Genomic DNA, 13,240 nt, shown 5'->3' with positions numbered 1-13,240 from the left:
TCCGGGGCCAGTCTATACTCATATGTGTCGTATATCATACATATATGTATATCGTATAGAAACTTACGTCTCGTTTGCGTTTCATCATTTTTAAGTTTTCTTTTCAAGCTACTACCTTAACAACAAATTGTTTGTACAGACAACATTTCTCATTTCCCTTAGCTTGTTGGCTTTGCCGCTCCCTTCTTAGCCTAGATCTGTAGATCTGTAGATCGTAGATATACATATGTATGTGTGTGTGTGTGTATGGGTTTATGTATTTGTAATTGTATATATTCCTTAGCACTCTATATAGTGGCTATATAACATGTAGATCTTAAACGACTAACGACAAAAAAAAAACACGCGTGTATATTTGGATATTCAGAGTTATATACTAAATATATGTATATAAAAACTAAAAACTAAAAAAAAAAACACATTCGTATGGCTACTTTAGAGTTTAAAGAGAATAAGCGAGAGAAGGAAACCAAAAGGATAATGCAGATAATGGGTGGAGGGTGAGATTGTGGGGGATGGGGTTTGTTCAGAAGGATTCGCTATATTTGCAATAAATATATTCGATATTGGTTGGGGGGAATCCCCAAAGCTTCAGGGGGGAGACCCACGAAAACAACTCTACTACACAAGTAATATGTGGCCGCGGACTTTGTGCCTCTAATATTGGCCTAAATTGTACACCAAAACTGGTTAGTTAGCGGTTATGTGTTTATGGGTTTATTTGTATGGTTGTGGTCGCAGGACTCTGTCCCGTTCCATTCCATGCTGCTGCTGCTGCTGTTGCTCCACTTTAAAACTCCTTCAAGCTGCCGCCCCGCTTTAGCTTCGTGAGGCGCTTCAGGCTGAAGCTCAGTATGCCACCGGATCCACCGCCCGTGCTGGTGCTGGGACGTAGGAGATTCCCCTCATTGCCGGCACTGCGATCACGCTGCATAAACGATCCGCGGAAGCGGACTCGCCCGCGTCCCCGCCGCTGCTGCTGCTGCTGCTGCTGTTGCTGCTGCTCACCCACGCGGCGCCACAGCTCCGTGAGGGGCGGATGGTGCTGGTGGGGCTGCTGCTGTAGGGTGCAGCAGCACACCAACTCCTGATTTTATAATTTCTTCTCCCACACCACTATATGGGCATCGTTGGAGTTGGCCGTCAGCGATGGACTCGACGGCGAGGAGCCCCCACCGCCGCCCCCATTACCGGAGCCGCTCGGTCCACAGCCGGAGCCAGAGGCGTCATTCTTGCCACCACTGCCACCCTTGTGGCTGGGCGATGCGTTCGGGCTCTGCCACAAGTGCCGCCAATAGCCGCGTCCCCCCATCAGGGTGATCACGGTGCGTGGCCCATCGGCGCTCTGCTGCTGCTGCTGCTTCGTATTTTGCTTCTGCTTGCGCTTCAGTGTGGCCACGGCAGCCGCTGGCTTGTCCGATGACTGTCCAGCTCCTGCAGAAGTTCCAGCTCCAGCTCCAGCTCCAGCTCCCAAGGTGTTCTCCGATTTGTTGGGAGTGCTGTGCTGTGCCTGGGACTGCTGCTGCTGCTGCTGCTGATGGTGATGAATGTCGGCGGTGGTCATGAGACCGTTCTCGGAAATGTTGCCCAGATCGCTGCCAGTGCCGGAAGTCTTGTGGCTGGCGCTGCTGCTGTTGCGGGACACCGAACGGCCGCCAAAGAGCCGAATGCCCATGCTCTCCTCGCTGCCCGACGACGTGTACAGGCTGGAGGACTTGGAGTCCACGGACCAGTTGGATAGATCGAGGGAGCGCGGCCTCGAGGCCTTCATGCGCAGACGCCGGTCCAGGGTGCACACCTTGCCGGGTATGGCCGCCAGTTCGGGGTCGGAGCGACGCATTCCCTCGTACATCATGTCCATGAGATTGCCCTGCGTCCCCTCCTCGGCATCGTAGTCCTCCTTCACGAAAATCAGCTTGCCATACAGTCCGTACACATCGCAGTAGCCCTGCTCCCCGCCGTGCTGGGAGCCCGAGGCCGAACCTCCACCAGCGCTTCCCGAAGCGCCCGATGCACCGCCTCCGGCTGCTCCGCCGGTCGAGCCATGTCCCCTGGGTAGAGTCTTGGACATTCTGGCATCCTGGGCGGCGCCCAAATCGCGGAATCGCTTGCGATGGAAAGCCGGCGAATTGGCCAGCGAGGCCCGGATCTTGGCCGTGAAGCTCTGGTCCAGCGATCCCTGCTTGTCCAGCTTGGAGCTGCGCGGCGAGGAGGCAGCCGAGGGAGCGGCCGAGTCGCCTCCGCATCCGCCGCCGCCACCGGCAGTCTCCGTGCTCAGGTCTCGGATCATTATGGAGCCCGAGGGAACCGAGGAGCTGTCCGCGGACTTGTTTAGGTCGCGCCGCAGCACGACAGAGCAATCGTCGATCTCCAGCTTCGGATCGGCATCGATGGCCGGCAGCTGGAGGTCATCGCCCATGCTGGGCACCGTTGTCGGCACAGTGAGGCCGGTGGGCGGCGGCTTGTAGGTGGGATACACCTTCGGGATGAGCGGCAGCAAGAAGGTGATCGGCCCAAAGTGCGCGTGGCACGACATGTTGATGCCGCCGCTGATGATGGGCACACCCTCGAGGCGGGGCAGCGGAATGGTGACGGCAATGCCCACATTGGTGCCCACCCACAGGAGGCCCTTGCAGGCCATCAGAGCGGTCACATAGACAGAGGTGTTGTTCAGCGGCTGCTCCTTCCGGCCATCGTGGCGCAGCACGCTGGACGCTATGTTGATGTCCTGCAAATGCTTGAACGTCTCCGTGTGGTAGAGGCAGAGCACGGTGGAGTTCTTCAGCGAGATCCACAGACCGATGCCCGAGTGGGCCATCAGATTCACCTCCTGGGTGGCGCCGTGCTGCACCTCGAAGCTGCGCTGCAGCTCCCCATTGAGGGCGTTCAGCACGTACACCCGGTTCGAGCACGAGGCGTAGATGTTCATGTTGATCGGCAGCAGACTGGGCACGGGGAAACCCGTCTCGCCCAGCGCAATCAGCTGCGGCTCGCGCATCTGCCAGACCCCGTCGAAGGCGCGCCGATAGATCAAGACGCTGGCATTCGAGAGGGCCACATAGATGGCATCGAAATGGTACAGAATTCGCTTCACAGCGCCCGGCACTGCGTAGCTGCCGAGCTGCTCCTCCTGCTCCGGATTGCGGGCCGAGTAGATCAACAGCTTGCGGCTGTCGGTGCCCATCCAAATGAGATCGCCCAGCAGGCTGGCCGATGGCTCCTCGCGCTGCATCTTCCACTGGTCCAGCCCCTTGATGAACTCCAGTGCCGACACTTGTGTCTCCTGCAGGTCGAAGGCACCCGCCTCCCGCAAGTTGCCCGCCTGCTGCGGATGCTGGGCAAAGATGGTGACATGCGAGGAGGTGCCATCGCTGCTGCACATCCACAGATAGTTCAGCTGCTTGTGCCGCCGTCGCGCATTGCCGCTCTGCTTTGTGTCGTTGGCAATGCTGTAGTAGCATCCACAGCGCACCTGCAGAAAAGATAGTGGATAACATGGGTAAATTCAGATTCCCTTGGGTTCTCTTTGGGCTACACACCTCGGATTGATGCTGTGACTTGAAGATGGGCATTGCCTTGACAAAGAGCGGCATCTTGCGCGACTGCTTCTGCTGTATAGCCTCCTGTAGCTGCAGTTGTTCGGGTGTGTGATGCGGCACCTGGCGATCGGCGGACTGCAGGGCCGGATGGCCCGGCTGGGAGCCGCTACGCTCCCAGGCGGGAGAGTTGTTCGGATCGAGGGCCAGCTGGGCCAGACGCAGCTCCGTGATCCACTCCTTCTTGACGTGCGGACTCTGTGTCTGGAATGTGAAGGTCTCCTCCTTGCCGGACTTGTGGCGTCCGACCACCTGCAGACAGCACGAGTCCACCCAGGCCATTTCCTCGTCCTTGCGCTGAATGGAGCCCTGTATGGCATTCAGCACGGTGCGTGTCGTGTTCGCATTCAGATCCTTGTAGCTGCCTTTGAGGCTACCCACCAGATCGTGGATGCGCGAGATCACCTCGTAGTCGTACATCAGAGTGCTCATCTCGCTGCAGAGGTTGTCGGCACCGCTGGTGAGGGCCGCTGCCGGCGAGCTGCTGTCCGCTCCGCCATAGCCCGGTAGCGTGCCATGGGCATAGGGGCTGCCAGTGGCACCGCCAGTGCTGCTGTTCGACTTGAGACTGCCCCCGCGATTGAGACCTGCGAAAAGCAAACAGCAAAAAGCAAACAGCAAGGAGTTAAGGATTCGAGGATTAGCGACACAGAGAATGTACGTGGATGTACGAGTAGTCACCTGCTGTGAGAATACGCGACAGCGTGGCCGACGTGCTGTTGTCCACGATCTCGACATCGTTGACGGGGAACATCCACTTGAAGGTGAGCTTCTCGGTGGCCCCGAAGTCGTGCGACTGCTTGGGGGCGACGGACACGCAGATGACCTTGTCGTTGAGCAGCAGCAGCCGTCGCTGCTTGCACTTGACCATCAGGCCGGCCTGGTTGAACTCCATGTGGGTGACATTGTCCTCGCGCAGAAGGTAGCGCGGACGTGGACCGCCGCCGTCGGTGACGCTGACGCTGCTGAGGGCCCGCGTGTTGAAGGTGCCCGAGATGTGGCCGAGCATCTCCTTGAAGGCCTGATACTGCTCCGCCTCGCGCTTGCTCTCGTTCAGCAGTTCGGCGAGCAGCTCCAGCTGGGAGAGGGCCAGCTGCAGGGACATGCGATCGTGATGGCCCTGCGGCGTGTACTTGAGCAGATCCTGCAGGAACAATATGAACTGGGGAAAGCGCTGCACGGGCTTCACCATCAGCCCAAAGAACGACAGGCGATCGTGGGCGCTGATCTGCTTCACCTTGAAGAAGTCGGCCAGCGCGGACTTGCGCTTCTCCTCCATCTTGGCCAGCTCCATGGCCGCCGAGAAGTTGTTGATGAAGCCCGAGTAGATCTCCAGCAGCTGCGGCTTGCCAAAGGCGCTCACAAAGCAATCCCCAATCTTCTCGTCCCTGTCCCAGTTGCGCACGCACTCAGCCAGCGAGATGCGGAACAGCTTGTGCGAGTGCAGTATGTCCGGCAGGCAATGGAACAGAGTGGCGATCTTCACTGGATTCAGAACGGGTGGATTGCACTCCTCCAAGGGTTTCTTGTAATCCTAAACCCCAGCGAGAGAGAGAGAGAGAGAGCGATTCATTCGCATTAGTTATCGCGGATCTACAGAGGAGAGTAATTATATTTCGGTTTTACCAAAAGCTAACTCCATGGGGGATCTTGAGTTCAAGGATCTGCTCTTGATTTGTGATTTGTGATTTTGTGAGTTTTGATTTTGTGATTTTGTGTGGCTTTTTGGGGTCTGTCTGTCTGTTTGTCTTTTCTTATGTTTGGGTCTAATTTTGCAACTACTCTTTGGGCGTGTGGCGTGTGTGTGTGTGTGTGTGTGTGTGTGAGTGTGTGGGTGTTAGGTGTTAGGTGTAGTGTTAGTGGAGAATGTTTTTGTGTTAGTTATGAAGATTAGTTTAGTGGCGAAGATTCATGGCATGGGAACAGGATGGATGGCATGTAAAGAGATCAAATGATTTGACATGAGATTAATGATTAATTGCAGGTGCTACAGAGGTTACGATAGGGGGTTGGGGCGGGGACTACGACTACTATGATTAATATGGGTGGCATGCACTGCATGGGTCTCGATCAGCGGTGGGCCATGGCAATGGCCTTGCTACGTTCCCGTGCATTCGCTTCTGCAGCATTCACTTGTGCGTCACGAGTCCAAGCATCAGTGTGCGCCTCGTCTTGTGTGTAGCAAGGACCTGCCCACCGCTGCCTGAACGGACTTCTCCGTGCCTTGCTTTACACTTCATATCCGGCAAGTGGAAACCCCATTCGAAGTCAGATCTAATCAGTATCCCATTCCCACAAGCTTCCCAACTCTAACAGTCAGTCCAGTCATAACAATTCATCCACTACGAGCACAAGTAGCTCAATTCCTGTAGTAGTTTTTGTCTCTGTAATTCGCAATACTCCACTATGGCTGATCAAGCAGAGGAGCAACTGATTGCCGATGCCTTTGGGCAGGTCAAGGTACTGGTGGAGGCTGGCGAACAGGAGGGTTATCTGCAGATACAGCCCTCGGAGGTGCACAAGTTCTGGGTGACCAGCTGCGACGATGCTCTGGTCGAGAGGTTCTCTAGGGCGGATCCGCAGGAGGTCAGCAAGTGGGCCAAGGCCACACCCTTGGGGCCACTTATCAATCACATTCGGCCGCAGGACGAGCAGCAGTTGGGCAAAATCCAAACAGATCCGATCACGGGCGAGCGCCACATGCTGGTGCCCATCGAAGTCAACCTTTTGATCGATTGCGAAAAGATCTGCAACTTGATGGGTGGGAAAATCGACGAAAAGCTGCTCGAGCAGCAGGCAATTGAGGTGGAGGTGGAGGTGCTGCTGGGCGGAGATCAGAAGGAGCATCCGCTGGAGGCAGCCATCAAAGACACATCACAGAAGAACCCCAAGAAGGTGTCTCAAAAGAAGAGCCTCAAGGAGCGGCTGGCAAAGAAGAGCCAGCAGAAGCAGCTTCCAGAGGAGATGACTCCACAGGAAGAGCCTCAAGAGCAGTCCTCAACTGAGTCTCAGGTGATGGACGAATACACGGCGCTGGTCGTTGTGCCTCCAATCAATTTCTCCTTAAAGGAGTGCTTTGTCCGAGGGGCAGCACATTCTTCCAAGCAACAGGAAGAAGTGGCGCAAGTCTAGTCGCAGTTCTCACTCTCACACAAAACTATTTCGGACCGAAAACAAAAACCAGAAGACAGCAGAATGGCCTGGAGAACGACGACTAAGAGAGAGCTTTAAACCATTTTGTTGTCCTCTGATTTTCGACTACAAATTACAAAAGTTAACATTTACACTGTCCGTTGTCTATGCCTCGAGTAAATGCGTTCTACTGTTATCCTGTGGATCCCCTTCGACAGCGTGGTACTCACATTGACTAGACGCTGGAGGGTAGCCACATACGAGTTCTCGCTGTGCACGATGGCCGCCACAATGTGTCGCCGCTTGAGCTGCTGCTGCGAGAGTCCGGCCGGTGCCGGTGGCAGCATCGGTACAATGAGACGGCCGTGAGCGGTACGGGCATTGCCCCCCCCGTTGGCTGCCACTGCCCGACTGCCGCTCGGTGTCAGCATCATGTCCATGTCGAAGCGGTTGCTGGCCACTGCCGCAGCGGATCCCTCATCATCTTCATTCTGAAAACAGAGCCACAAATGGCAGAGACTCCTCTTAGTATCTCGTTTCGCTTGCTTGTTGGGCTGTGGGCTTACCTCTGGTACGCCGGGCATCATCTTGCTGGCTCCCAATGTGGCAAGCTTGCCGGGCGAGGCGCTGTCCAGCGCTGCTCCTGCCACTATTTTCGGCGATCCTGCCAAGGTGGTGGTGCCAGCCGCCGATGCCGTTGCCGTTGCCGTTGCTGCCGCATCGGGCGTATCGAAGCTGGATGCCGTCGACTGGCGCACATCGTACTGGTGCGTGGAGCCGCGTCGTATCGAGAACCAGCGAGAGAGACGTCCGCCTGGGGACTCGCCGGGAGTCGTGAGGTCCTCGCGCTGCGATGACGACGATGAGCCGCCTGTGGCTGGCATCGTGCAGGCGCTGGCCCTGCGCATAATCATGTTGCTGTCCGTGGATGGGGCTGGGGTTTGTCCAGAGCCACTAGAAGTGCCGGCTGATGCAGTGCCTGAACCGGAACCGGAACCGGAAGCGGGTCCTGTGCCGGTGCCGGCCGTGCGCCATTTGTCAAAGGACAAATGCTGCTTGGCCTTGTTGAAGGTGGAACGCAATTGCGAATTGCGTTGGTTGTTGGCGCTTAAAGAACTCACGCTGCTGCTGGTCTGCTCCTCCTCGGTTAATACCTCCTCGTCGGAGTGGCTAGCGGTTGGTGCTTCCCTCTCCCTCTCCCTCTCCCTCTCTCTGTCTCGACTCGGCGATTTGTTGTCTCGCTCGCTGCTGGTGCTGCTGCAGGCGCCGCTGCTGCGCACGACCGCCCCAACGCCAACGCCAACACCAACGGCAGCCTGGCCACCGTTGGCGCTGAAGCTTCCGCCGGCAATTGTGGGGGCGCCGCTGTCCTGGCTGCCGCTAGGACTGCCTTTAAGACTGAGATTGTTGCAGGATCGCTGCTCTCGCTGCTGCTGCTGCTGCTGCTGCTCTCGTTGCTCTCGCTGCTCGGCAATGCGTCGACTGAAGGCGCTATGCAGCTGCGCTGTGGTGATGCTGGCGTTGTGCCCCGGATTGATCGACGACGGCGAGTGGATAAACGAAGACGTCTGCTGCTGCTGCTGCTGCTGCTGCTGCTGGTGTTGCTGATCGTCCAAGGTGTCCTCCCATGAGCCAGAGTTTATGCGATGCTCATCTGAAAGATACAAAAGAACAGCCGAAAAGCGTTGTGAATGATTGATGGGAAAGACTGGAGTCGGTTGGAGTGGTTTGGTCGGTGGTTCGCTGCCATTCAATGGCCAATTATTGTACGTTTTGTAAGTGAGTTAATTGTGTGGTGGGCCACAATTGTGGGCCAATATGCAGATGAAGTTGGCCAACAGGAATTGGCCATGGCCATGTCTGGTCGTGGCAGCCATGCCGTGGCCTGCCGCCAGCGGCGTGGGATTCGCCGTGATCAAAGTGCAAAAGCCGCGCGCCAAAGTTCTGGCCAACACTCGAACACTGCGACTGCGAGTCCGAATGAGTGTCTGGCCTGTTCTTTGCTGCTCTGCAGAGTGTGGGCTAACTGTCAAGTGGTGGCCATGGGGCAACCTCCCACACAACTCCACCCGACCAGCAGCAGCAGCAGCAGCAGCAGCAGCAGCATTAGAATTAGAGGCCAGCCCCACAGGCAGAACGGAATACTCTTTCTTCAGTGGGGTTATATCATAGATTCAGGCATAAATCGAAGCGCACAGAGCGGAGCCATGTGCTTCCTAGGGTATCGAATCATTCGAAGTGGCACATTCTGTCATATGCCCAAAGAAAGACAACGGGCCATGTGGCACAAAGACCGCTGTAAGACAAAAACGTTGGGCCATGGCAATCCGAATTCTAATTCTGATTCCGATTGCGATTCCAGATCGAAACCGATTCAGAGACACAACCAAAACATGTGCCCGCTCCTGCTGACCATTAATCACGTGGCTGGGACGGACGCATGGACCGGCACTTGGAGCAGCACTCTCTGGCTCTTTTCGGTGATAATTGCATATTTTTTGCTGGCTTTGGCCTCCCCATGGCACTCTTTCAAATACTTTGTGTGTGTCCTCAAAAGGAGGGAGAAAATTGTATAAATATTTTGCGCAAATTGTGAAAACATCTTCAAATTACATTAAATATACGACCAAACATTTTGCTGGTGGCTGGTGGCTGGTTGAGGGAGGCGGCAAGGGCAAAATTCGCTTTTACAAAATTGAGTTTGTGTAACTTTTCTCTTTTGTATCGAAGGAGGCTCGACGGGCAGGCAAAAGTCCTGAAAGTTCCACCGAAGAGCGGGAAGGAGAGCATTTGGGGCGGAGGGGGCTGGGCATCGTTTAAGTTGATTGCCGGCAACATACGAACGTATATTTGTGCATACACTTTGATTAACATAATCTCCAAATGCGAGTGTACACGCCACACGCCACCACTACGCAGAGCTTTTATAATTAATCTTGAATAACTTTCGAGTCGGGAGAGGGAGAAATGGCATTATGCCCACAGCCAGCCACATCTTTTGCGGCGACCTTAACGATAATCTTCACGCACTGATCGAAAAAAGCAGAAAACACTCGCAGGAATTCCTTAGCTTAGTACGTGAGAGATTCCATTAAGTGTTTGCCCCAAATACCGATCCCACTCTACGAATACGAATATCCTATCTGCATAGATTTTCTTCGTTTGTTTTGGGGGATTTTGTTACGACACATCACGTATACGCACTGCAATCCGTACACCATGCTGCCCCGTGTGTGCTGTGTTGTGTGTGTTTCGCTCATTAATTATCATCATGAAAATGTGTGTGTGTGTGTGTGTGTGTGTGCAACAGTTAGCGGAAACCACATGGCACGCAAAAAGATATCCACCGCTGCACCACCACTCCTTTTTTGCATAATGGAAAATGATTTTAGCGAGCCGAACAGAAAATTAATCATACGCCATACACGAGGCAGCAAACAGCCCGCGGGGGAGTCGCCAACTCTGCCAACTCTGCCAACATCTTCCCGTCGCCATCTTCCCATCTTTCCATCTTTCCATCTCTAGCGACTCGCAACTCGCGACTCGCGAGATTCTCTCGCATGCAACAGTTTTCGTGCGCTTTTTTGCATAACTATTGCTTTGCGGCCTATTGGTCCATCAGTCAGTCAAGCAGTCAGCCAGGCAGCTAGTCATTTGGTTAGTCATTCAGTCAATCATTCATTCCATTCGATGCCATTTCATTTTGGTCCCGCATTTCTGCCAATTGCCGCGAGTGATTAATGAGCCACTCATTAATGCCGAGTGCCGAATGGCGAATGCCGAGTGCCGAATGGCGAATGGCGAATGCAGAACAACAGACAAGAGATCTCTGCGAGTGCCGAATGCTAATGCTAATGCTCCCCTACCCTTCCCTGCCCTGCCCGCCCGGCAGCACACATTGAAATTATACAAATTATATACCCGAGTACACTGTACATACGTTCTTTATTGTTTTGCCAACTCATTTCACGCCCACAGGTCGGCCAGCAAAGGCAGAACAGGGCCAGAGAGAGAGACCCACAGAGCGCCAAAGCCAAAGCCAAAGCCATAGACAGATCCAAAGCTGCCGCCAGAGACAGCGACAACAACGACAAAGACAAAGACAAAGACAAAGAGTTGCTTGGATCGTGGATCTTGGGGTTTGCGGGTCTCGGGTCCATTGCTAATTGAAATGACAAATGCAAAAAGCCATGGAGGAGGTACGAGCCCACAGATGGAAAATTGAATACCCTCTCAAAGGAGAGTCTGGCAGCAATACAACCGATATTCTATGGAAAGGTGATGCATTAAAAGTCGATCCATCCACTGGGCGGAGGAGCAGCAGCAGAGGAAAATAAATAAATTACCTGTTGGCTTACGAGAACTCAAAGGTCAAAGGTTTTGGCATTTCCGTATAGTAATTAAGAGACAATCAGCTAAGGAAGCTCTGGCCCAATTAAGACTCGGATTCATTATTCATTTTCGGATGCCATGCGCAAATCTGTTTAACATCTAACATGCGACACTCGGAATGCTCTTTTCTGCATGCCACACACACGAGGCATTACACTCGTAAATATTTCACTGGGAAATGCAATCCGAATGCAGGCAAGAAAACTAAAACTAGTAGAACCGAACAAGTTCCTCGGGGAAGTCAATCTCGAGACCCAGAAGAAAACAACGTGAAACGTGAATTGAGGGAGAGGTTGCACTTGCCAAAAACATATCTTCAAATTGTCTAGGACTGTGGGTACATCCAAAATCAACTCAAGGTTGGGATTGGGATTGGGATTGCAATGCTCCCTGTGCCCTGTTCTGTTTCTGGTTGCTTCATCTTTCACACGTGTGCGTTTCTGTCTCTCTAATAAGTGTGGAAATTGCTTTCTATTTGCAGTTTTGATGCCACACATGCCTACAGCAGCAGCTGAAGGTAGGTAGGTGCCAGGAAGAGGTGTCCTGGCATCAAAGTCAAAGTCAAAGTCAAAGTCAAGCGCGTGCCTTTTGTCATAAACTAATTATTATAATGCAAATCACACACGTAGCAAGCAGCAACAGCAGCAGCAACGGAAGTAAGGGAAAAGCGCGTGGCAGTGGCAGTGCCAGTGGCAATCCTTCTGCATATTCATGATGGCTGGGTGGGGGGACGTAGAAGAAGTCAACTAAAGTCAGGCAGGAGCCAATCAAATTGGGAGTCACTTTGCAATGAGTTCTACCCATTCACAGAACCACAATCCATCGCGATTCGCATCCATTCGCAGTTCATTTCAAGTGTAGTAAATGCGTTTGGGTTTCTCGGTTCGAATTGATTCGAATAATTCGAATACGAAAGGATTCACTCAATCAAACAGGATGGAAGTTTCCTCCTCAAAAGTACAGTTGTGCTTGTACTGCAACTTATCGACTACCAATCGAAATCAATTGAAGAACTCTTCGCATTTGTTTTCTTTGCGAATATTTGTGGTTCACCTGCGAGCTGCGACTGAAAACGAGCGAGAAAAACTCGCTCTCTTCGTGAACTTCTTTCTGCACCCAGCTTCCCCCTCTGCAATTCTCCTTCCCTGTGTCTCTGCGAATGCCTTTGAATGTGTCTGCCACCCATTGCATTGCGTGTCAAAGTGAAAAACTGTGCCAAAAAAAAAGAAGCCACAGAGAAAATGCAATTGGGGGAATGGGAATGAGAGTCTCGCAGAGATTCGAGTCCAAAATTAATGACAACGAAATTAGGCAGAAAAAAAGAGAGTTGGACACAAGAGAGAGAGAGAGTCGGAGAGAGAGAGAGATAGAAAGAGAGAGCTGCAGCTGCAGTGATAAAATTCTGCAATTTTACGACTTTATTAATAAAATTGAAAACTGTTCGGCCTGTTAACGGTGATCATCGGCAGCCTCAGAGATAGAGATAGAATAAGAGAGAGAGAGAGAGAGAGTGCGTTGCTGGGGTGGTGGTGGGGGCCAAGCAATTACATTTTTGTTCAATTTGCCAGGGAGCCAGCGAAAAATTGGGTTAAAATGCCACAGAGTCTGTCTGTCTGCCTGTCTGTCCTGAACGATCGGGCGGCCAAATGTTCGTTTTTGGCCAAATGATTTTTCGTTTGTTGACTCAATCAATGAATCAATGGCGGGGCGGCAGGGTGGGGAGCGGATAAGGTGAGTGGTGGCGGTGCCACAGCCAACAGCAGCAGCTGCCACAGACAGTCAGTTTACCCAGAGATTTGCACTTAATTATGCCCGAGCCAAACCCAACCCACCCCGCCCCACAGATGGACTCGGAAGCCAAATCGTATTTCTCGTCTATTTCTCGTCTATTTCTCGTGTGTTTCTCGTGTTTCTCTTTGCTGTTGTGTGAAAAGTCAGTTCGTCCATCTGTGTGTGTGTGCTGTAAGTATTTTATTTGTATTTTGTTCCTATTTCGCTTTCGTATTCTATTTATTGCGCCTTCAGGCTCCCCCAAGCAAATTGCTTTTTAAGTTCTCCTCCAACGAACATCGAAAACAGCAAAAGAGAGAAAATAATAAAAGAAAAACAAAAAACTTGCC

At 53.0% G+C, this 13,240-nt stretch overlaps 1 protein-coding gene across 1 annotated transcript in view; it reads right to left on the bottom strand.

Moving 5' to 3' along the window:
- Nucleotides 1–883: 883 nt before the first annotated feature.
- The window catches only part of LOC117889621, a 105,546-nt gene continuing 93,189 nt past the window's right edge, over nt 884–13,240 (bottom strand). Inside the window, exons 3-7 of the mRNA XM_034794069.1 lie at nt 7,295–8,382; nt 6,959–7,219; nt 4,278–5,130; nt 3,540–4,183; nt 884–3,472 (exon numbers count right to left, since the gene is read on the bottom strand). Coding sequence (XP_034649960.1) covers nt 1,094–3,472; nt 3,540–4,183; nt 4,278–5,130; nt 6,959–7,219; nt 7,295–8,382 — 5,225 coding nt within the window. The 3' untranslated portion in view covers nt 884–1,093. The remainder of the gene's footprint in view (nt 3,473–3,539; nt 4,184–4,277; nt 5,131–6,958; nt 7,220–7,294; nt 8,383–13,240) is intronic.

This window comes from Drosophila subobscura, chromosome A (genome assembly GCF_008121235.1).
Source record: "Drosophila subobscura isolate 14011-0131.10 chromosome A, UCBerk_Dsub_1.0, whole genome shotgun sequence".
Taxonomy (NCBI): Eukaryota; Metazoa; Arthropoda; class Insecta; order Diptera; family Drosophilidae; genus Drosophila; species Drosophila subobscura.
This window is presented reverse-complemented; position numbering and strand designations above follow the sequence as displayed.